General features: G+C 48.7%; 1 protein-coding gene across 2 annotated transcripts in view; it reads left to right on the top strand.

Moving 5' to 3' along the window:
- Positions 1–23,553, top strand: part of PRICKLE2 (prickle planar cell polarity protein 2) — a 174,486-nt gene extending 150,933 nt beyond the window's left edge. For both annotated transcript variants that reach the window (XM_062201204.1, XM_062201205.1), the window contains exon 8: positions 17,696–23,553. In XM_062201204.1, the coding sequence (XP_062057188.1) occupies positions 17,696–18,570 (875 nt within the window). In that variant the 3' untranslated portion in view covers positions 18,571–23,553. The remainder of the gene's footprint in view (positions 1–17,695) is intronic.
- The last annotated feature ends 1,779 nt before the right edge of the window (positions 23,554–25,332 follow it).

The raw sequence follows: 25,332 nt of genomic DNA, 5'->3' as shown, positions 1-25,332 counted from the left end.
TGCACTCACAGAGCAGAGAACAGCTCCCATGGCCCAACAGTTGGAGCCAGGTCTAGGAAAGTGCTCCCTGTCTCCCGGGTCTGTAGCATCCTGTGTGGTTCTCAGGTACAGCCATCTGACCGGTTTCCAGGGGAGCTAGATTGTCATCTACCCTGGCTGGCTTGGCACAGGGACCACACTCAGTGACAAAAGCAGGGGAATTAAGTCATCAGTCTTCACCAGCCAAGCTCTGGCGGGAGGGGTGACACAGATCATCCTGGAACTCCTGCGTCTGACGGTGGCCCAGGCCTGGCTGGTCACAGAATCCTGACACCTTGCCTGGTGCCAGCGAGGCAGAATCCCATAACTGGCAGCTTTGCGGCTCTGAGTTCCAAGGTTGCTCACTGGAGGAGGGAGCCAGTGCTTGGGGCCTGGTTGTTCATAACCACGTGTCTTCAAAACAGTGGTTGGAAGGTCTCAAAGTCAACCGGAGAACGCGTTGAAGATGCCAGTTCTTGAGTTGTGTTCCCAGGAGCTCTGATTTGTTCAATCTGAGAAAGCCCCCGAGGTGATTCTTACACAAAGATAGGGCCAGGACTGTTCCTGCAAGTGAACCTCGGTCATTAGGGTACGATTTCGAGGGCCAGCATGCAAACAAGCAGGTAGCAACCTACTGGAGACTTGGTGACAGGTTTGGATTAATAACGGAAGGGGATGGAAGAGACAGATTTGGAGTTTGGGGTTTTCTTTTTCTCTTCTTCCTGTCCAGAAACTACCCATCATGACTGTCCAGGAACCTCCTAATAACTCTTACATTCCAACCTCCCTGACAGTATCCCTATATCTCCTTCCTCTCCCATTGCCCGCCATTATGAAAACTGACCCTACCAATTACCTTTCCCTTGGGGTCATGCCTTGCCAGGGTAAGCCCTGGAATAGTCCATCCTGACCTGACCGTGGGGGTGTCCAGCTTGGAGGATGGAACCAGAATCCCAGGCCCAGGTGGGAGGAGCTCAGAACTCCCCTGGAAGAGATCGGAAGGCAGCGGCCAGGCTCCTAGGAGAGAGGGAGGGAGTCAGGATCTCACTGGTGTTCCATAGCTGACTTTGCCCTTCAGTCATGTTCCCCACAACCTTGGCAGGCACAGTTAATAGTGAGTGTACATCATGTGGAATCCCACAGATGAAAGTCAAAGATTTAACTGAAGTGAAAGAGTGGCTGGGCCAGGACCCCCTGGAAGACACACAAGGAACCCACTCCTCCCTCCTGATGCTATGGGATTTATAGGAGGGTGGGGGGGGCTGGGGTGGAAAACTGAGTAATTGAGGTAAGGATTATTTGCATGCAATATTTGCAGAATCAAAAACCATGGCCAAACATGCACGCTTAACAAAATACACAATTTGTGAATAAGGGAGGGATCCATTGTGGAGTTTTTTTGTTGTTGTTTTTTGTTGTTGTTGTTTCCCTTTTGCCTTCAGTGGCTCCATGTTAGCTTGGCACAACACTGTTAGAGTAACTGGGACAGAAATGCTAACAGGTATGTGTGGATTTTCACAGGAATCAAAGTTGGTAAGTGGGCATTTTCCATAGTAAGTCCTTGAAGTCCTGGTGGGACTAGATGGGGAAGGGGTTTTCCAAGCATGGAGAACCGTGTGTTTTCTGTGTCTCCTCTCTGAAAATTCCTGTGTGCTTAAGCCAGGTTTTGAGAAATTCCCAGGTGCCAACACAAGCCTTCTTTTTTTTTTTTTTTTTTTTGCATGAGCTTGGGAGGACATTTTGGAAAGGGTTCTGTAACTCGCAAGCTGGATCCATGCGGAGGCTGGCAGTATGCGAGGAGAGAGAGACTGGAGGGCCCTGAAGGACCCTCCAGGTGCTGAGCACCTGCCAGGTGAGCAGCTGCTCACGCCATCTGTGTGGACGGGGAGCCGAGCCAAGCCCAGGCTGCCTTTAGGAAGCCAGACGAGCGGCACAGGCTGCCTGTGGCAGGAACTGGAGACCCAGAGCAGGAAAGGAAATTGCATGTCCCTGCTCTACATCTTTATGCTCTCCCAGAACCCAGTGCTGGCTTTGCTGTGACTTTTGGCGGAGGTAAAGTAACAGGTGTGTGGCAATTTCGCTTGCGTGAATGAGAGGAGACGGGAGCAAGCTCGAGCAAGGCTATGCCTCCTCTCTGTGTCTCTGAGTTTCCCTGCCTCCCTGGCCAGACGCCTGGGAGTGGTCCGTGCTTGGATTTCGCCCCAGTTAGTCGTCATGATCCATGTCGTCTTGGATCTGAGAAACAAGGGGCAGCAGACTTGCCTTGCAAACTGGTGAGATTAAAACAAACAAACAGAAGGTGCCCACATCCTTGCTGTTCCAGATGTAGTCTGTGGATCAGCAAGCTTAGCGTATTCTGACCTCCTGATTAAACAGATACCAACTTTGATTTCAAGAGAATTTCTGGGTGATTTGTGTGTCTCCTAAAGCTTAGCAAGAGGCTTCCTGAGAAGCCTGGCCCCCTGCATCTACCTCCGACTCCCACCCTCACCCATGACCTTGGGCAGAGTGTTGCTCTTTACTCCATTTAGCTCATGTCAGGCAAAGGAAGACCCCACTGCCGTCCTCTCCAGCTTTCCATACTCTTGGACATATGAGCAGCTCTGTCAATGCACACGAATGGCAGAAGAGGTAGCAATTACTGAAAATTTCATTCCTATCTAAGAACCTAGTTCCTTAGTTTGATTGTGTAGCATGTTGACTTTTAATGTTTGTTTGCATCTACTTGAAAAGCAGAGGGAGACAGAGTGAGGAAGAGATCTTCCATTTGCTGGTTCACTCCTACAATAGCCAGAGCTGGGCTAGGCCAAAGCCAAGAACTCCCTCTGAGGGCCGGCGCAGTGGCTTAACAGTTTAATCCTCTGCCTTGTGGCGCCAGCACACCGGGTTCTAGTCCCGGTCAGGGCACCGGATTCTATCCTGGTTGCCCCTCTTCCAGGCCAGCTCTCTGCTATGGCCCGGGAAGGCAGTGGAGGATGGCCCAAGTGCTTGGGCCCTGCACCTGCATGGGAGACCAGGAGAAGCACCTGGCTCCTGGCTTCGGATCAGCATGATGTGCCGGCCACAGCGGCCATTGGAGGGTGAACCAACGGCAAAAAGGAAGACCTTTCTCTCTGTCTCTCTCTCTCTCACTATCCACTCCTCCTGTCAAAAAAAAAAAAAATTAAAATAAATAAATAAATAAATAAATAAAAGAACTCCCTCTGAGTCTCCTATGCGTGGCAGGGATCCAGATACTCAGGCCATCATCTGCTGTCTCCCAGAATGCACTAGCTGGAAGCTGAATTAGAAGCAGAGGAGCCAGGACTCTATCCCAGGCACTCTCCCATGTGGAATGGGGGTAACTTAAGCAGCAGCTTAACCCACTGCACCACAGCAGTCTCCCCGAGGTTGACTTTTTAAGATTCCCAAACCATGTGTCTTCTTCTGCATGTGTATTGTTTTTGTGTCCATTCACTGATGAACATACATCTGTGCATCCGTGTCCTTCCATGTCTCCTTCCTGCTATCCCCACCGCCATTCTGAGGCCGTCCCATCTACTGTCCAGTATCCATCCATCTTTCTGTCCATCAGTCTGTCCATCAGTCCAGGGACTCGCTCTGTTGTGCGTGACATCATAAACAGTTATGCTTAGAATGGCACATTGTCAACCCCAGGCTGTACAGAAAGTGGATTCTTTTTTTTAAAAAAAATTATTTATTATTTGAAAGGCAGAGTTGCAGAGAGAGAGAGAGAGAGAGAGAGAGAGAGAGAGCGCGTCTCTATCTTCTAGTTCATTCCCCAAATAGCTGCAACGGCCAGAACTGGGCCAAACCGGAGCCAGGAGGTTCTGCTAGGTTTCCCCCACAGGTGCAGGAGCCCAAGGCCATGGGCCATCTTCCACTGTTTTCCCAGGCCATAGCAGAGAGCTGGGTCGGAAGTAGAGCAGCCAGATCTTGAACCTGTGCCCATATGGGATGCTGGCACTGCAGACGGCAGCTTCACCCGCTACACCACAGCGCCAGCCCTGGAAGTGGGTTCTTGAAAAGCAAGCATCTTAGACTTGAAAGTGCACATTGTGGAGGCTTAAGTCCATAATCCACTTTCATGCAGACTTCTACCCTCCCTCACTAAGCTGGCCGACGCTGATGAGAAGCAGGCATAAGGAGGCAAGGAAGGCAGAGGACGGGCAGGGGTAATAAATGTGTCAGCTTGGCCAACGTGAGAGTATAGGTGATGAAGGTCCCTGGGATTCCAATTTAAAAAGGAAGAGGAATGCAAAGAAGGAAATGTCACCCCTCAGCCACACCAGCGTGGTGCGTTGGCTAGCAATATGAGCTGGGTGTCCCTGTCCCAGCTGTGCCAGTCTGGAGTCCTGGACATGCTATTGAAGAAGAATGTGGGTGTGAGGTGAGTCCCGCATAGTTACCTTTCCAATTGTCATGAGTACATGTTTGCCCTCCTTGGTGGTCATTTTAATAAACCTTTTATAGATGCATAACAAATGCAATTATGCATAAATTATGAGTTGCAGCTCAGTGATTGTTAAACTCACAGGCCCTGTCCCAAGTCAAGCATTTGAGCATGACCAGTATTCCAGAACTATAGCCTCCCCTCTCACTGCCCCTCCCTGCTCCCCACAGTAAAAACCCTATCCTGACATCCAACAGCACAGATTGCTTGGGGATGGCTTTTAATTTTATATAAATAGAATCATACTGTACATGTGCTTTTATGTCTGGCATCTGTCAGTTTATATTATGTTGCTGAGATTCATCCGTGCTGTTGCGTGTAACCGTCATTCGTGTTTACACAACAAAAACACAAAACGTTAATGAGGAGGATTGCTTTCAGGTGCTGCCGCTGGGTGGCGGCCCTGCCTTTATCTCTTTGCCTCCTGCCCCCCTGATCCCAGATGGCTGGCACTCTGGCCACATTCCTCTCACCGTGTCTACTCACAGTAAGAAAAAGTGAGAGCTCAGAGGAGAGCGGAGAAGTGTCCAAGCAGTGTGATCTTGGGCCATTATCCTGACTCTGTTACCCACTCAGAAAAACTGCAGACCGGACAAGCTGCATACAGATGCTTTAAGGGCGAGCATTGGGGTTCAGCAGGCTAAACTGCCACGTGGGATGCCGGCACCCCATATCAGAGTGCCTGGTTCAAGTCCTAGCTACTCCACTTCCAATCCATCTTCCTGTTTATATGTCTGGGAGGCAGCACATGATGGCTCAAGCACTCGAGTCCCTGCTACCCATGTGGGAAAGCCAGTTAGAGTTCCTGGCTCTTGGCTTCAGTCCGACTGTGTGGGCATCTGCAGCGTAAACCAGGGGATTGAAGATTTGTACATGCATGCCATGTGTGTGTGTGTCTTCCTCTTTCTCTGTCACTCTGCCTTTCAAATCTTTTTCATAGTGACAAATACGGAGTAAAGGATAGTCAGGTTGAACATTGCATCGGATCTCACTGTGCTGACACTGTTCTAAGAAGTCTCACTAGTAACCCACGGAATACCGTCGTCCTTAGATTGTATGTCCATTGCCATTTCACGGGTGAGAGAATGGAGTCACCCAAGCAGCCAGGGTTGTGCCTAAGGGGGCACAGCTCTAAGGCACAGAGCTGGAAAGTGAACTCCAGAGCCACTGCTCTCACTCCTGGGCTGTCTCGCAGATGGTTGTGTCAGTCCCACCCAGAAGCACATGAGGGACCCTCTCAGAGCCCAGGGTGGCCTGGCAGGAGCCTCCTTTTGGCTCCTGTCTGCCTCTGGAGCCTGGTCGCTGCCTCTCTCCTCCTCACTCACAGTGCTCCAGCCCCGTCCCCTTCTGCCACTCCTTAGAACACATAGAACTTTCTCAGATACAAAATGTTCTTGCTCCCTTAAAAAAAAAAAAAAAAAAAAACACACACACACACAACACTTTGACTTGGCTTGGTTTGGCGGGCTCCTTCTCACCTGGTAGGTCTTACCCTAATTATCCCCAGCGCAGGGTTCATTGCCAGCGCTCTGTCACAGGAGTCCTTTATTCTGTTCCTGGGGGTTATTATCTGTAAGAGTTGCACTGCTATATTTAGGTAGCTCTTTCCCCTGTACAATGGAGCATGCTTGTGAGGTGTGACCTTAAAGGGCCTTGTTCCCCATTGTACTCACGGTGCCTGGCAACAGCAGGGCTTTGCCAAAAGTCTTGGAAGAAATTACATGGGTCTCTGGGGCCTTGCCGGCCCAACTCTGTCCCACTGGGGAGCCACTGAGCTTCTGTGCTGTGTAGTCGAGTATTTCCCGAGCAAACACTTCCAGTGTGGTCTGCTTGTTGACTTGGGGCTAATGGATTCTGGAAAGCAGCATGGGGTCACTAGGAGCCCAGAGCAAACTCTGGCAAACAGTCTTCAACTGGTTTGAATTTTTTGCGCATCCTTTCAATTAGCAGTGGGCTTTGTGGCAACACAGCCAGGATCCCCCGTGGAGCTTGAGGAGTAGTGGTTAAAATTGACTCCGCGTGTTTGCAGAGGCTGTGCCCTTCTGACTTTGCCTTCTCCTGGAGGAGCCCACCTCTCCCGGGATAACCGGGTTAGCAGAGGGAATTGCATGGGCAAGTCAGGGGAGAGGAGGGAGGTTTGGATCCAGGACTACATCTGTTAAGAGCAGTGGTTTCAGTCCTGTTGTGACACTTGTCACCTCCCAGGGCTGCTGGCTCTAAAGTCCCCAGGAGGACTACCGCTCAAAAGCGCTATTGTTGGGGAAGCCAAAAGCAGCCATGATTTTGACACTAGCTGGTCCTAAAGAAACTGCTTTAGCTGGAGCCAGTGTCCCCAAGGGTCAGGGATTGGGGGAAACAGCCCTTCCTCCAGGAAAGAGGGAGGCTAGCCAGGCCTGGAGGCGGAGGGGAGGGATATGAAGACAGAAGCGCCTGCTCCACCTGCCCCTGGCAGCAGCTGGCACAGGAGGCTGCTCCAGGGTCTGCGGGCACTTTGCCTGGTACCACTGCAGCAGATGGCAGACGCATAGCTGCGAGCTGACTTGTGACCTGCTGGTCCCTTGGGACCCACTAGACAGACAGGCTGGTGACCAGAATAGGGAAGTCAGGTGCAGCCAGGGCTTGGACAGACCATGGAAATAAGACAGTGAAGGCTGTAACACAAGATTCTGGAAACACACAAAGGGCAAGATGGGGGTGTTGATGCATGGGAGTTTGGAGAGAAAACAACCTGGCAGTTCCCTAAATTGAGAGCTCTAACCATGCCCAGCCTGGTAGGCTTTGTTAGTCTTTCTCTGGAGCAGGGGTGGGGACCATCTGGCCCACAGGCCATGTAACGTCCACGAAATCATTTGACATGGCCCTGTGAAGGTAACCAACGGCAGAACTCAAAATTCAATAAATGTATAGTGGGGCTCGTTCAGGTCGATCTTTTTGTATGGCCTGCGAATGGTGTTAGAGATATCCAAATAGCCTTGGCAGGAAAAAGGTTCCCCACCCCTGCTGTAGAAAGAGCATTGACCCCCTGTGGTGAGTGGGCTCCTGTTGGCAGCATGGGCAGCGCAAGTTTAACCTACTGCTGCCCCCATGGACAGGAGCCCGGTTCCTGGCCTGTGGTCAGGCGGCAGCTGCAGGACTGGCTCTGTCATTTGGGGACAGTTTTACCCCCAGGGACAGAGGGCAGAGTCTGGGGCTGTCAGCCCAAGAAGCTGGTGCCACTGGCATCTGGTCGTGAGAGGCCAGGGATGTTGCTGAACATCTGGAAATGTACAGGCCAGCCCTGTGACGAAGAACCATCTGCCCCAGAGCCCCTGAATGGTGGGCTCTGGGAGTAGAGGGTTCTGGTATCCTGGAGCAGAAGTGCCTTTCTGTGGCCAAGAAAATAGTCCCTGAATGGCGTTCCTCGGGGGCTCATGCATGGGCCTGGGCGTGCTGGGGGATCACTCAAGTGCAGATATAGTGTGCACGTCCTGCTGGAGTCTGAGCACCTGTTCTGTTGGTTCCCACGGGACTCTGGCATGGTCCCTGGGCCCCACATCCCACTCTGGCATGGGGCTCTGAGCGTGTTCCTCTTCTCCCACTCCCCCTCTTCCACTCCCCCCACCCCATTCTTCCCTGTCATGCGCCATCTGAACCATTCCACACCCTGTCACTGAGACACATGTGGTGGTGTTTAAACTCCACTGCCCAGATGTCAGTTTCTCTCCAGCTGTTGCCAGTTTGAAGTTCAGGGTGTTGATGCAATCAGTTGTGTTGGAAAGAGCATCCCAAGGGACTTGATCAACCTGCGCCTCCAACACAAACACAAATAGTTGAAACAAATTTGTGTGTACCTCAAGACTTCTTTTTGAAATTTTATTTACTTATTTGAGGAACAGAGAGAGAGAGAGAGGGAGGGAGGGAGGGAGCGAGAGAGCTGCATCCTCTAGTTCATTTTCCAAATGCCCACAGTGACTGGGGCTGAGGCCAAGGCTGGAAACTCAATCCAAGTCTCCCATGTGGGTGGCTGGGACCCTAGTAGTTGAGCCACTGTTGCTGCCTCCCAGCATGTGTGTTAGCAGGGGGCTGGAACCCCATGGCAGCCATAGCCAGGACTCCAACTCAGGTATGCCAAGCTAGGACATGGGGGTCTTAGCTGACTTCTTGGCTACTAGTTCAAGGCCACCCCAAGATGTTTTTGGCATGGTATGAGACATTTAGATGGTGTGGGGCTCAGGACACTCAGGCTAGCTACCCTGTGCTAAAGCTGGCGCTGATGATATGATGTTTCTGTAAAGAGCCAGAAGGTAAGGATTTGAGGCGTTGCAGACCCTACTCTCTCTCTCACAGCTCCTCACCTCTGGAAAGACAATATGCATACTCTTGTACCTACTCGTGCATCTGAGTAGCTATGATTGTGTTCCCTTAAAACTTTACATGCAAAAAGACAGTAGTAGTTTGCAAACCCCTGTTCTAAGTAATGCCAGTTTCCTGAGGTTTCTTTCTGAGGAGGGGAAGGAGAAAATCACATAGGGAAAGCCTTGCTGAATGAGAACAAAATCATCAGTCTGAGCTGCAAATGTCTGCAAGGACGGGTGAACAGATTTTTTTTTTTTTTTTTTTTTTTTTTTTTGGCTGTACAGAAATGGGGAATGTGAGTGCAGCTGTTCAGTCAGCAGAAACCTCACTTTCGGTCTTCCTGTTCCAGTGTTGGGTTTTTTTGAGGAGTGGACTGGGACAGGACAATAAATAAAGAACAGTAAGATGTGCCAACGGGGGTGCGGTTACCTAGAAGTCTGTCTTTTCTTTCTGTGACAGCAGAGCGGGTGGGGGAGGGGCACACGGCCATGATTGCCTTTCTAGCCCGTCAGACCCACAGCGTTCTGAGAAGGGCATTGATTTTTCTCCCAGTCCCCAGGTTCTGTGAGACCTTCTGTGTGCAGGAGGGAGGCATCGCTCAGACAGAAATGGTGGTGTCACTTAAAACGCCCCAGCTGCCCCCTCGTGTTGACAGTTTAACCGCGGAGAGCCGCAGGCTAAATTCAATACTGCCCTCTCGTTGTTGCAGCAGGGCCCAAGGGTCCTGCCCGCTGCTGCGCATGCATATTTGTGTAGCTCCCAGCCCGCACTGACCCCTGGGATAAGGAGGAATCAAAGCCCCCAGCTCCACAGTCACGTGGAGCTCTTCTCACAAAGCCTGCATTATTTGGAGAGGAATTAAAAAAAAAAAAAAAAAAAAACCCTGTCTATGAATAAAACAGAGTTGCCCCTTGAGGGACAACCGACCTGGCATCGGCGTGACTTTGCCATCGAGGGGATCTGTCTCCTAGGCCAAGTCCTCCAGGGTGTATTGGGGTGCTTACAGTGCTAGGTTTTTTAATATGGGGGTCACAGGATACAGGGCAGCCAGAGCCCTCGGAATTTGCAGTGTCCACCTTTCTGACCGTGCAGGTGCTGTGCAAAGACGTGAATGCACATGTACACCCACACACACACACACACACACATACACACATACACACAACACACACATAGCAAGGGAAAGAAAAGTGCACTTCCTGCAAGAGGGCAGCAAGACGTATTAGAGCCTCCTTTAGCTGGACTTTATTGATGTATAGTATTTTGTCTCCAAGTCTCGTTCTGCACAGACAAATGGAAGAGGGAGTTGAACTTCATCTGTGTGGAGAAAAAAAAAATCCCCAGCCACAGCTTGGAGGCACAGATGATGGATACCAGTGGCTCGGATTCAAGTGCACATCACTGAGTGTCAGGCCCTGTGTGGATCATGCTTCTTGGATTCATTCATTTATATACTAGGGTAGTTGGGAAAATGTTCATAGAAAAATGACCTGAATAGACAAGCTTATTTAGGCACAAAGAATTTTGAAATCCATGTATACGAAAGGTCTTCTAGAAGTTCATAGAAATGAACATTGTGGGAGGAAAAAAAAAAATTGCATGGATTTCAAAATATGTTGGCACTAAAATGGACTTATCCCTTAACTGTTTTTCCAAGACCAATTTGAAGTGCCCTTGTAAGCATGCATTTCAGAGTATTTGTTTGCTTCTGAAGTTGGCTGGATTTAAAGGCCTGGGGCACACTGCTTTCCACTGGGGACTTCCAGGCCCCACTCCCTCTCTCTGCCTATCCTAACTTCAGATGCTAAGAAGGAACCTAGCCAACAGCACCATCCTTGCCTTCTTGGAACTTAGAGTCTACACCAAGAAGACAGGTGACACAAAAACCACACAAATGTATTGCAATTGTGAAGAATCTCATAAAGGAAAAGTCCTTTTTTCCTCATCTACTCATTGTTGCCACTCTGAGAATGAGATGCTGTTATTGTACCCGTTTTCCTGATGCTACTCAAGGAGATGGAAAATGGCCCCCAAACCTCACAATCAGGAAGTGGCTGTCCAGTTCTGTCCACAGTAAGGGAGAAGGTGATTTTTCAAGTTGGAGGGTGGGCTGTGGTGCTACAGTTTCCTCCTGGGGACACAGGAACTGCTGATTTCAATAGATTCCCAGAGCTGTAGTTAATAAAGTAAAATCGTTTTTGCATTGCTGGGAGCTAATTGTAACTGCACATTCTTTGACTTTAAATGGAAGAACTGGGCTGGCATCGTGGTGCAGCAGTTTAAGCCACTGCTTGTGACATCCTAAGCAAGTGTGGGTTTGATTCTCAGCTGCTCTGCTTCTGATCCAGCTGCCTGTTAATGTGCGTGGGAAAGCAGCAGCAGATGGCCTGAGTGCTTGGACCTTGCCACCCACATGGGAGACCTGCATGGAATTCCTAGCTCCTGGCTTTACCCTGACCCTGACCCAACTGTTGTAGGCATTTCAGAAGTGAGCCAGTGGGTGGAAGATCTCTTTCTGTATGTCTGTCTCTCTGTCACTGTCTCTGTAACTATGTCTTTCAAATAAAATAAATGAATCTTTAAAGCCCCATGTGAGGACCCTATAGCAAGCCCCCAGAGACAGGAGCTAGACCAGTGTTGTGGTCATATTTTGTTCCCGGTACACGGAAATCCACCCATCTGAATTCCGGCAGGTGCCCACTCTAGGCCAGAGAGGGGTTGTTTTTGGCAAGCTGTGGGCAGCATTAGGGTTCATTCACCTTCATGCTGCAGATATTTGTTGGGCACCCCTGGGGAGCCCTGATTCTTCTGCCAGAGTTCAGTGAGCAGCAGACAAGATCCCACTCCCACAGTGGATCCGTGCAGCTCCAGACTTAAACTCCCACTCAAGGCAGAGATCCAGGTGGGTAGCTTAGAAAAGGCCCACATGCAAGAGTGTCTGTCTGGCCAGGGGATGACAAACTCCACTACTTTAGGAGAAGCAGGGCAGGCGCCGCAGTCAAGGCCACATTCTGCTGGGGCTGCTCACGGACAGAAGAAATCAACCATGCGCCTGGGGGTGGGGGCTGCTATGAACTTGGTGTATTGGAGGCGTGGGAGGAAGGGTGTGCACACCACTGAGGCAGAGTGAGTGAGGAGGAGTGTCGAGTCAATGATCATGGAGAGAGAAAGAAGGGAGGCAAGTCACGGAGAGCCTTGTGTCCCAGCATAAGGACTCTGGATTTTGCCAGTAATAAAAGTAACCGTAGAACCACGCTGTTTTGAGGCGAGCACACAATGATTGTTCATCGTTGGGCAACCTTGGCCTTTCTGCTCCGGTGCCCTGCATGCCAAAAGACCCTGGAGGAAAAGCTGAGTTAATGAATCAGAAGAGACACACTTGTCCCTTCGGGAGCGAGCAAGTGGTATTTCCAGGGCCAGCCCCACATCCACCAGGGAATCGCTTACCTTCCGGGGATGCAGAGAGTAGAGAGCAGGCTTGAGCAGCGGGCCCTTCGGCTCTTGCCAGGGCGCTGTTGCTGTTCACCAGGATGGAGCGGCACATTTGAGAGAGCACGTGACCCCCTGGCAGCACAGAAGCTGCTCTTGTTCGCATTTACCCCTCGTGGAAGTAGCAATCCATTCGCACCCAGGGCGTGCTCAGAAACAGTACCCTCTGGGGCTCCCAGAGAAATGGGTTTGGGAAGACATCATGTTTGCAGATGTCCCATGTTTGCTACGTTCCTTATGCGGACGCTAATTCCACTCCAGAGCTTGGGAAGAAAGCCCTGGAAAGACCGTGGTGCCGACCCATCATGGCAGTCATTTCAAGGATGAAGATATGATGTTGAAGATCGTTTTTCCCTTGCCTGCTAGAGTTCATCTGCTCGGACTCCTCATTCATCATCACAGAGCGATACCCGCCCCTCCCTGCCTTCCGCCGGGGAGGCTCTGGAAATGATTAGGTGCCTGTAAATGAGCTTTTATGATTTGTGTGTCAGAGATAAGCAGCGGGAAAGCAGGAGTTGGAGGACCCCACTCCCCTTACCCTGACAATCATCCCAGTAAAGGAAACTTTTAAAGAATTACTGGACTATCTGGTATTTGGCCAAAGAGTTTCTCCTTAGACATATCCAGTGTTAGAATTTGACGCTTTAACAAACAATGCTTTATGTTTGCATCACTGGAGGGAGGTGTCCCATAGATAAAGGCAAATGGATAGTGAAAGTACACCTCAGTGCGTGTTTATGCATGTATGTCTTTTTTTGTTTTTTAAAGATTTATTATTGGGGCCGGCTCTGTGGCGCAGTAGGTTAATCCTCTGCCTGCGGCACCAGCATCCCATATGGGTGCCAGTTCTAGTCAGGCTGCTCCTCTTCCAATCCAGCTCTCTGCTATGGCCTGGGAAAGCAATAGAAGACGACCCAAGTGCTTGGTCCCCTGCACCTGCATGGGAGACCAGGAAGAAGCACCTGGCTACTGGCTTCAGATTGGTGCAGCTCTGGCTGTTGCGGCCATTTGGGGAGTGAACCAATAGAAGGAAGACCTTTCTCTCTGTCTCTCCCTCTCACTATCTGTAACTCTACCTCTCAGGTAAAATAAAAAATAAAATAAAAGATTTATTATTTATTTATTTGAAAGAGTTACACAGAGAGAGGAGAGGCAGAGAGAGAGAGAGAGAGGTCTTCCATCCACTGGTTCACTCCCCAGATGGCCGCAATGGCTGGAGCTGCACCCATCCGAAGCCAGGAGCCATGAGCTTCTTCCCGGTCTTCCACACGGGTGCAGGGGCCCAAGGACTTGGGTCATCTTCTACTGCTTTCCCAGGCCATAGCAGAGAGCTGGATCAGAAGTGGAGCAGCTGGGACTAGAACCGGTGCCCATATGGGATGCCAGCGCTTCAGGCCAGGGCGTTAACCCACTGCACCACAGCGCCGGGCCCCTCATATGTATCCTTTTATAACCACCGTCTAGATCCAGCTGTGGAACAGTTCTGCTGGCCTAAACTCTTCCTTCTTCTTTCTCCCCTCATTATCCTGGCCTGTGTCACCACAGTCTTCGTCTGTTCTTGAACTTCATATGAATGGAATCATACAGCACATTCTGTTTTTGTTTTTGTTTTTGTTTTTTTTGTCTCTGCTTTTTCCATGAGACTTACCCATGTTGGCTGAGTATAGTTAAGCATTCTCCTTGTATATTTGTGTAGTATTCCATTATCTCAGGGTTTATTGACTGTGGCACTGGTGACAGTTGGGGCTGGATAAATCTTTGGGGATGGGGACTGTCTTGTGCATCACAGTTTGTTTAGAAGCCTCTTTGGCTTCTACATTTCAGAAGCTAATAATACCCTTTCCCAGTTGTGACAACCAAGAATGTTTCCAGATATTTCCACATTTCCCTTAGAATTGAAAAAGCTTAAATAAACATTTTATTTGGAAGTAATTTCAAACTTAGAGAAGTTGCAAAGCTAGAACGTACTGCACCTAGAATGTACTCTTTACCTTGATTCACCTATTGGCATTAATATTTTGTCCCTTTCATTCTCTGGTGTTCATACAGGCAAAGGATTTATTCTGAGCCATTTGAGATCGAGTTGCATTCATCTTGGCCAATTACCACCACACCCTCCCATGTGTATTTCCCAAGAGGAGGAATCTTCTCCAATATTATCACAATTATCTGTTAGCCTCAGTAAATTCAGTATAATGCTTTTATCTGTTTTCTGTGTTCCAATATTTTTCTTGTTGGCCAAAAGTTATTCTTTATAACATTTTTAAAAATAAAGCCATCTTTTAATTCCATTCTTCGATTAACTTTTTTTTTTAAGATTTTATTCATTTACTTGAGAGGCAAAGTTACAGACTGAGGGAGAGACAGAGTGTTCTATGTGCCGGTTCACTCCCCAAATGGCCACAACAGCCAGAGATGAGTCAATCCAAAGCCAGGAACCAGGAGCTTCCTCCAGGCCTCCTACTTGGGTGCAGGGACCCAAGCACTCTGAACATCTTCTCATGCTTTCCCAGGCCACAGCAGAGAGCTGGATTGGAAGAGGAGCAGCTGGGACATGAACCACTGCACATAAGGGATGCCAGCTCCGCAGGTGGAGGCTTAGCCCACTGGACCACAGTGCCAAGCCCTGTAGCATTTTTTTTTTTCTTGGAAATCAGGTTCCTGTCCAGAATCAAGTACTGTATGTGGTTACCCTGTTTCCTTAGTACTCTTTAATCTAGAACATTCCCTCAACCTTTTTTTCTTAAATATCTTTTATGATACTGACTTGTTAAAACATATAGTCTCTTTTTAAATAAGATGCCCCTTCTTTGAGGATTTTCCCAAATGTTTCCTCCTGAATATGTTCAGGATATGCATTCTTGGCTGCAGTACTAAAGAAAGCGTAGTGTATCTTTCTGAGGCCATCCCATAGGGAAGCACACGTGGTCCAGTTGTGCCTCGCTGGTGAAGTTAACTTTGATTTCCATGTTAAGTGTGGTCTGATTTCACTGTTGTTAGTTATTGATTCTCCCCTTACAACTAATGAGCAAAATGTAGGGAAAGGCTTTGAGACCATGCTCTCCCACTACTTCTGACCACTTAAATGTGGCATACTTTCCCATGCTTTACTGGGCCACTCTTAGCCTCCCATGGCTACAAAATGATTTTCCAAACCGGGTTCTCTCCCTCCACAAGCACTCATTGTGTTGGGCACGGTCAGCACGCTGCTGTACACAAAGCTTTCTCTTCCACTCCCTTTATCTATACACTGGTTGTTTTCATGTTTCCAGCATAGACCTAGGGTTTCCTATTTGCTCCAGTGGTGGCTGAAGTTACTCAGATCTGGCTGGGGGGAGCCCCTTCGTGTGAGGCCCCTTGTCCTGATAACAAGCCCCCATCATATTTTATTTTTCATGCTTCCTTACTTTCTGACATAACAGGATAGTCCAAGTTCATTTCTCCTTTCCTTTCCTGTATCTTAGAATGGGTCATTTTCTCCAAAAAGCTGTGGGGTTTTTTTTGAGTGGGGGAATGTGAACTACTACCACCACTTATTTTTCCATTTCTCAGTTAATTGACCTATGGATTGTTTCCAGATCTGAGATACTGTAAGAGAAGAAAACTACCTGAATATCTTTGCCCATCTGGGGCCTGTATACCAACTTCTATTAGGTATACAACCAAGAGAGGTCATGAAAAGTCATGGACTGTCCACTCTTGGTTATAAACCCAAAGAAATGATACCAATTTGCCTAATTACTATTTCCCATATTAATCCTTGTGAACTCTTGCCATGAATTTAGAGAAGACTTCTGAATACTGGCTCAAATAAACCAGCAGCATGGCAAGTTCTTAAGCTTTTTATTTAGTGAGGGAAATGTATAGGAGAGTGAGGGCTCTATCTAAAAGAGAAAGGGAAGTCTGGATTCATACCGAGCAGAGAGCCTGCCAGGAGCAAGCCTCGTGGAGGAGCATGCAGGCCGGAAAGCCTGGAGCAGGTGGCCCGAAGGCCACGTGCCCCAAAGGCACTGGGCAGCAAGGGGATCAAGGGTAGGGAGGAAGAAGAAGGGCTGGGCCCGCCATGCTCCAGGCCTTTAATCCGCTTCCAAAGGGGAGTGGTTAATTAGTCTGATTGGCAGTTGGGTGCACAGGTGTGGTCAGGTAGGGGCATGAGATCACACAGGGGGCGTGGTGAAGGCGTGGTCTTCCAGCTCACGGATCTAATCAATTTTATCCTATATGCCTGCCTACATCAGAAATGAGTGCACAAGTACAGACACACACACACACACACACATGAAAGTAGTCAAAGTAGCTTTATTCATGACTCCTGTATGTGTTGATGTAGGTATATTTTGGTTTAGTGGGTCTGCCAAGCAGTCTTCTGAAGTGCTCCTAAGGTTGCTTTGGTTTTGTCAAAGGAGAACTCTTAGGCTCAGGAGGAGGCCAGAATAATCAGTGGGCTGGAGTGATAATGGACCATTGCGATCCAAAGGCTTGTTGTCTGAGACTGGAAATGGCAATATTACTGATCATTTCGATGTATAATGAGTGGAAAATGCTGCGACTTGGCCACCTTGCCCATTCTTAAGCATCTCCTCACAGGGTGCTACTTAGAGATGAGCAAAGTGGAAGTCACTCAAGTCGGTATCTCCCACTGTCTTCCCATGGTTCTTATCTCTGGGATGCCAGCAGCTCATTTGAGAGCACTTAGGAAATGAAAGTGCATTGCTGGGGGCCCCTGCTGTTTTACGATGATTAGGATCACTCTTTTTATTTTCAAAAGTGCCTCCCCAGGGGACAGCAGAGTGTCCCAGGATCCCCCACACACCTTCAAGGGGCCACAGACTCAATTAAAATCATGAGCAGTCAGTCACCACATAGGCTGAGAGAGTAAATCCCTTCTATTGGTACCAAATCATTCCAGGTAGAGGGCTCCCTGCTACTCAGGGTTAACAGAGAGGTGAAACAATCTAGCATTATGGAACTTAGGCACATGGCCCAGCCTCTATAGCTTCAAGTTTCTTCCTCAAAACTATCCTATAGTGCGTCCTGAGAATCAGGGCTTTGAAGTAGTTTGTAAAGTGACTTTCTAAGCACAGGAAGCATGCACAAGGTACATAGTGGGCTCCCAGGAACTTAGATGAGACTTTGGAGGAATCAGGAACTAGGAAAATGGATCTCTGTGGAGTCCCCTCTAGGTGGACGCTGCCCTGCCGTGGAGTGAGGAGAGCCCCCGCCCACACAGGCCCCTGGGGAGTCAGCCTTTGTGCAGTGCACAACCTCACAAGTGTATTGAACGACCCTGGAGAGATGACCTCCAGGGATGGTGCCCCCCCATGCACACCACCGCCACCAGCACTACCACGTTTGTGCATTAACCTCTGTGGTCCTCCCCTCTCTTCCCCTGCCCTGCAGGCCTCTCCGCGGACGGTGGTGCCAAGCGCCAGGAGCACCTGTCCCGATTTTCCATGCCTGACCTCAGCAAAGACTCTGGCATGAACGTCTCCGAGAAGCTGAGCAACATGGGCACCCTGAACTCGTCCATGCAGTTCCGCAGCGCCGAGTCGGTGCGCAGCCTGCTCTCTGCGCAGCAGTACCAGGAGATGGAGGGAAACCTCCACCAGCTCGGCAACCCCATCGGCTACAGGGACCTGCAGGCCCACGGAAGGATGCATCAGAGCTTCGATTTTGACGGGGGGATAGCAAGCAGCAAGGGGCCGGGCCAGGAGGGCGTGAGGATCCAGCCCATGAGCGAACGCACGCGGAGAAGAACTACAGCGCGCGACGACGGCCGCCGGTTCCGGCCACACCGCTCCCGCCGCTCCCGGCGCTCGCGCTCGGACAACGCCCTGCACCTGGCCAGCGAGCGCGAAGCCATCTCGCGCCTAAAAGAAAGGCCCCCGCTGAGAGCCAGGGAGGACTATGACCAATTCCTGCGCCAGCGCAGCTTCCAGGAGAGCCTGGGCCAGGGGTCCCGGAGGGACCTGTACGGCCAGTGCCCCAGGACTGTGTCGGACCTGGCTTTGCAGAATGCCCTTGGCGAGCGCTGGGGACCCTACTTCACCGAGTACGACTGGTGCTCCACCTGCTCCTCCTCTTCCGAGTCTGACAACGAGGGCTATTTCCTGGGAGAGCCCATCCCACAGCCCGCGCGCCTGCGATATGTCACGAGCGACGAATTGCTGCACAAATACAGCTCCTATGGGGGCCCCAAATCATCCACGTTAAGCGGCAGAGGACAGTTGCATAGCAGGAAAAGACAAAAGAGCAAAAACTGTATCATTTCTTAATGTGATCGCGGTCAGGGAGCGGGGCAAGGCGGGAGCTGAGAATGTACATTCAGAAACTTGCGAGTTTGGAGCGCTTTGGGGTGGGGGTGGTGTTTGGGCAAGCAAAGGGGAAATGACGGAGGCGAGGGTATGGATGGACTCAATTGGTAGTCACAGTTATTGGCATGTTGAATCTTATTTGCACATTTCACTTTGGAAACACAGTAGCCCACGGCGGCCAGGGTTGGTCACCGCATCCTTCCCACCGACTGTGGGTGGGGTTGCCGGCCGGCCAGCCAGCAAATCATTTCCTGCTTGCTTTTATCTTCTTCTGTTGTTTTTGCTTTCAAGACCTCTAAGTAATTTGTTTATTAGCCAGGACCCAAGACTTAAGTTATTTCCATGTCCATTGTAAATGCAATGTAAATGAGAGTTCTGATAAAATATTTTTGTATTTTGTAATATCAAAGGAATTTCTATATCGTAGGACTCAGTGGGGACTTGCATGCACATCTGGCATTGTCTTTGAGTAGTAATCCAAAGGTGGCCCAGGACCACCTGGGTTTTTTTTTTTTTTTTTCCTATAGAAATTTGTTATATGTCCGTGAGACTTTTTTTCAAAGGAGTATATTCAATTTGGCGTTTTTGTGGCTGGAAAAAAAAAATATTATACCCAAAGCATTTTATAAGTTTGCTCCCTTCCTCAGTAGAATTTTTTTTCTCTACAAAGTGCTAGTACTTCTTCTTCTTGGATTGCAAATGTAACTTTTGCCAATTAGAGAGACCAACCAGTGCCAGTCCAGTTCCGTGAGAAACGCCATCCCTGCTGGGAACTTGAAGTTGCTTACTCTTGCTCTGTCCCTTGGGGGAAACACACGTGACTGTGAGTGATGCCGTTGTGTGTGATGTCAGCATGACGTTGTTTTGAATGTGGCATTCTTTTCTGGTGCTCATGTTTCCTGGATTGTATTATCTGCTTTCCTTTACCAAGGCAGACAGAACTGCTCCCTGCACCTGACAACCAGTTGTCCTCAAAGCAAATGAACCGAAGCATTTGGAATCGCAGGACAGAAGGGGTCCTGGGAGTCCCGGTGTGTTGCATGTGACGCGTGGAGAAGGAACAAGGCAATCAGAAAACAGAAAGCAGGTCAAGGGTAGACAGGGAAGGAGACTCTAAAGGAAGATCAGGGAAGAAGAACTTCGGGAAATGAAATAAAGGAGAGGTGACAGCCCCTTGCATAGCCCCGTGCTGTAGAAAGAGAATCCACCTTAACAAGCTGAGTCAGACTTTGAAAACCAGACTTTGTTAAAAGGGGCGGTTGGGTGGGGGGGCAGAATGTTCCGTTTTGAACTTGAAGGACTGTTGGTTAGACAGAAAGTGGGTGCAGAAGTGAGTTTGCTTAAAGAAGACATTTCACGGTTGTGCTGTTTATAGTAAAATAGAACTTCCTACCTTGCTTCAGGTAAAAATGAAGCCCTCGCTTTCTCTCCCATTCTCTTCCTCCCCGTGATGGATTGTGGCCGTTGAAATAATCCGTCGGAGGACCCACCTTTAGTGAGCTGTACCGTCAGTGTAGTACACGGTGTGTCTCAGTGGTGTCTGCCATGCTGAGGTGAGCGTGGTCTCTTTTCAGTATAGTACTTAACATTTTCTAGTATTTTTTTTTATGGAGAGAATGTGAAAAGTAGCTTTTCAGACACCATCCCACATGGGTCTGGGGGAAGGAAAGGTGTCAAGGATGTGGTAGTGACACTCCATTCAGGATGTATTAAAATAATTTGCTTTTCAGGTATTAATAAGACATTTGTCATTGTCACTGATTTTTTAAAAAAGCAATGCAAATGTTGGTCGTGGCTGTTTTCCGCATGCTATCTTCATATCTAAATGCTTCATTAATTATCCGAGCCTCTGGAGAATTAACTATTACGTTTGTATAGTAAGTTTGTAAACTGCTTGGCAAACTGATTAAGAAATAACATGCAGCACCATGCTACTAAAGTGGCAGATTTCTGGTAGAAATTGAGCGAGTCCCATTTGGAGCTTTGAGTTCTTTAATTGATGAGAATAAAAAGGCACTTGGGGAAAAAGAAAAGAGAGGGGGGAAAGTAGATCACTGAACTTAGCAAATGGTTGAAAAGCTGTACGTCCTCTGTGGCCCCACATTCAGTGAAAGAAAATTCTCCCAGTGAAAAGTGGCTTTCAGTCTCCATCCTTCCCAAAACACTTTTTACATTTCCCACATGAGGCTTTCACCAGCATCCGCAGAAAGCGGGTAGCCTAGAACGTGGCACACACCCAGAGGGGTCTAAAGAGTGAGTGACTTCACATCCCCCTGCTCCGAGCCTGAAGGAGAGTGAGATGCCATCCCCGGGTCACACCGTCTGCCTTCGGAGATCCCCTCCACCTGCCGCACCACTGCAGATGCCTGCTGCCCACGCACGTGCAGCCAGGCCCCTTACAGAGGCTGCTGGTGGAGGAAGGCCAGGTCCTTGCAGTGAGGCAACACATCCAAGTCGATGGAGGATAGCCTTCCCCTTCTGGGAGACCTTGTGTTGGGAGCCCCACTGCTGAGTGAGAACGTGCACCTAACACCCCAGAATCCCATTCCCAGAAGTCCAGTGCATTCTTCCCTGAGCCAAGAATGCAAAGTCCTCACCTATTTCCTCCAGCCTCACCATTACCTCTTAGCGGTCAGGTTTCTCTAGTGAGTGGGGTCTGTACTCAGCTCTTCCTTGATCATTCCTTCTTCTTAGTAGACCAGTTTTCAGAAGAGTGATCTTTTCCCAGTTTCTCCACTTCTGTGATGCCTCGATGGTTTTTTCTTTTTTTTACTACCTCTCCTAATATTGATGTTCTTGTCTTCTGATAAAACAGCAACTCTGCAGTTCATTCATTTCCTGCTGCAGCTAATTTCGGTGGCAGGAGACCAATTTCTTCCCAGGCCCAAGAAGTGTAAGTCGTTGACGGTTTCCGGAATGCCCCGCTGACGCACGCCGCCCTTGGTACTATGAAAACATTGCTGAGCAGCCTGGCGGCAGTGAGCCCGGCATGCTGGGGCTCTTCCTTCTGTCGCACAGTTCTGGGATCTCTACCAAGTGTGAAGGTGAATGAGGTGAGGGAGATGAGAGCCATGCTTCTGGCTTTCCGCACGTCCCAGGGAATTCGCCCTCGTGGTGTTTGAAACCTTTCCACATTCACTTCTTGATTCTGTAGTCCTTCCTGTCTGCCCCATGCTGAACACATGAGTAATATTGTGTTTCTAGCATGGTACCTGGAGGCTGCATTTCCTCATCCTCTTTTACCATGCGATGCTCCTGCACTGTGACACAATTGATTTCCTCTCCTCTTCCAGCAGCTTTCTGCTCTTGAGTATACCACCAACCATGGTGGAGTTCAGAGGGGACCAGTAATAGCATCCATATAGCACTGCCCTGGATCAATGCAGACTTTCCTAGAAAATGTGGGTACAGCCTCAGAAACCTTTGCAGTGCTCCTACCAGTGAGGGCCTGTTGATCAGAACCAATCTTCCTAATGATCTCTCCACCCTAGGCTGTCTTGTCGTGGAAGGAAAACAGTGCACCAGACATGTAGGAAAGCATCATTCATAAATAATTGAGACTCCCATTCCTCTGCTCCCCAGATGGAGGCTAACAGAAGCTGACTTCCTGGGCTAAATGAAGACAAATCTCTTTGGCCTCCTTCTTCACACGTTCTTTGCCAATTAGTATCAGCAGCCTTCTGTTTATTTTGCAAAGGTCAAGTAAGAGTCCATCTTCTTCTTCATCTCATCCTACCTTGTAGCGAGAAATAACATAAATATTTAAGTTCCAAGGAGAAGTGCTCTTTGTGTCTTTCTAACAGAAAGTAGATTCTAACACCTAAGGAAGAGGATCCATGCATGACAAAGGAAAGTGGAAAATTGAACCAGTTTCCTTCATGCCAGAAGAGTTGCTGTTACCAAGTGTTTAGCACCTTCAGGGCTTCGAAGCGGGCTTGCACACCGCATTCCATATGCAGTACTCATCAGCCAGCCTCCACTGCGGGTTTTGAAGGCAGTTTCCCATGGCTGCCTTTAGAGATGCATTTCTTTCAACCCAAGAGAAGAGGAGATAAAGGGACCTTGTCTCCAGTGTTTTTTCCCTTTGGGACCTCAGCAGACCTCAGAGCTTGTTTGTGTGACCATTTGGATGTAGTCATCAAGGTTAAGATCAAGAAAGAATTGGATTCTTTTTCCATTTTCTCATAACAGCCCAGTCAACACAAGACTCCCATAAAACATGACTCACTGTTGGGAGCTAGACTATTTTATAAGCTTACTTCCTGCTGACAGAACTAGCTTTTTCTCAAGGGAATAAAATTGAGGAGGAGAAAGTCACATCGTGCTAGCAAATCATTTCCATAAATTTCAATGTGATGCATCCACAGGATAGAAAACGTGTCCTGTTCTGTCCTGGGAGTTTTCTGAGCTAGCCTTTGAACCTACTGGGCAATTGGCCATTAACGCTCAGTGCGTCGCTGATGACGTTTCCCTCAGTTTTTCAGCGAGTCACTAGGAAAGTCTATTTTCAAGCCTATCAGGTTGATTTCCATATTTTTCCATGATTATATATTGGGATTCTAACACAGACCCTGACTTAACATTCGAAATCCTATGAGTCCACCATTTTCCTTGGAAAATTGGGATTTCAGCAGTATTCCTGCTCTTAAACTGTTCTTTCCCACACAGGATTGCTTTACCCCTCTTAAACAAAACTTCGCAGGGCCTGGGAAGGGGAGGCAGGCCAGAGTCTGTGTTACGTGTCGAGTGTCAAGCGATCTGTGAGGAAGGCCTGCCACAGGCCTTTGGGCGTGTGCTCTGCCAGAGACTGTTCCGAACACTTTGCTTGAGATCTGTGCCCTGTAAAATGGATATGATGTTTTACTGATGTCTGTAATACATTTGTAAACTTCCAATAAAATTTGAATAAAAGAAATATTGCTGTCTTCTCAACCCTCCCTCACTTTGCAGATTTTTCCGGGTGATCTTTGCCTTTTGAGTATCGCAGCAGGAAAAGAAAAGGCCATGTTTCAAGGGATGCATCTTACTCACAATTGCTGGAGTCGGGCCTTCTCAGCCCCACTGCTGTCAACATGGTGGGCCAGTTAACTCTTGCTTGTAGAGCCTATCTTGTGCCTTGTAGGATCATGGGATGTTTAGCAACATGGGCAGCCTCAATCCATTTAATACCAGTAGCACCCATCACACAAGTTGGGACACCTCAAAATGTGCCCACATAGTACCTATGAGAGCACCTCAAATTGTTGGTGGACAGCAGAATTAAAAGAAGAATGCTTTTGATGTGAAAAGATTTCGAAATATGTGCATAAGAGGGATCCTCTAAAGAGTCATAGAAAATGCATGCTGAGAAAAAACTATGCGTGCATTTTAAAATTGCACCAAAATAAACTTACTTTTTAATAAGTTTTTTGAAACAGGCTTGTATTAGGGTGACTGCTGCTAAGAGAGCAAAACAGAAAATTACAAATGTTGGTGAGGATGTGGAAAACTTGGAACCCTTATGCAATGTTGGTGGGGATGTAAAATGAGCCAGCCCTCTGGAAATCAGTGTGATAGTTCCTGAGAAAATTAAAAATAGAGTTACCCCAGCATCTAGCAATTCCACTTCTGGATGTAGGCTTCAGAGAATTGAAAGCAGAAACTCAGATATTTGTACCCCTTTGTTCTTAACAGCATTGTTCACAACAGCCAAAAGATGGAAGCAACACAAATATCCACTGATGGATGAACAGATAAACAAGACGGTATATTATGAACTCACAATGTTGTATTGTTCAGCCTTACAAAGGAAGGAAGTCACGACATGTGTTGCAGCCTGAATACCAGAACCTTGAAACCCTTGTGCTAAGTGAGGTAAACCAGTCGTACACAAACACTGTGTAATTCCACTCATGGAAGGGATGGAGAGTCAGATCCAGGGACATAGAAAGCAAAGGGGTGGTGGTTATTCTAAGAGAAGGGTGGAATGTCAAGTTACTGCTTGGTGGGTACTGAGTTTCAGTTGTCTAAGACTTCTAGAGATCAGATACAGAATAATGTGACCGAATACTCCTGAACTGTACACTTAGAAATGGTCACGACAAGGCCGGCGCCGCGGCTCACTAGGCTAATCCTCCGCCTTGCGGCGCCGGCACACCGGGTTCTAGTCCCAGTCGGGGCACCGATCCTGTCCCGGTTGCCCTTCTTCCAGGCCAGCTCTCTGCTGTGGCCAGGGAGTGCAGTGGAGGATGGCCCAAGTGCTTGGGCCCTGCACCCGCATGGGAGACCAGGAGAAGCACCTGGCTCCTGGCTTCGGATCAGCACGGTGCGCCGGCCACAGCGGCCATTGGAGGGTGAACCAACGGCAAAAAGGAAGACCTTTCTATCTCTCTCTCTCACTGTCCACTCTGCCTGTCAAGAAAAAAAAAAAAAGAAATGGTCACGACAGTTAATTTTATATGATGTTTATTTTGCCACAGTTAAAAGTCTCCACACATCACCACATATTCCCCTGAGGGCAAAATTGCCTTCCCCAACCCTGAACCCCAGTGGAGAACCACTGGTTTCAATGCATGGCCTTCTTAGAATCCATTTCCTGAGGATTCTGGAAACTGACTCGTATCCAGGCCGCACAGTTAATGTCTAGTTATTAGCAAGAATTGAAACCAGCACACTGACCCCAGAATACTTTGTGTTTGCTTTTAAGCAAATAATAAGTGGTTTGTCAGGAGAGTTACCCCCTTG

The sequence above is a fragment of the Lepus europaeus genome, chromosome 9 (assembly GCF_033115175.1).
Source record: "Lepus europaeus isolate LE1 chromosome 9, mLepTim1.pri, whole genome shotgun sequence".
Taxonomy (NCBI): domain Eukaryota; kingdom Metazoa; phylum Chordata; class Mammalia; order Lagomorpha; family Leporidae; genus Lepus; species Lepus europaeus.
This window is presented reverse-complemented; position numbering and strand designations above follow the sequence as displayed.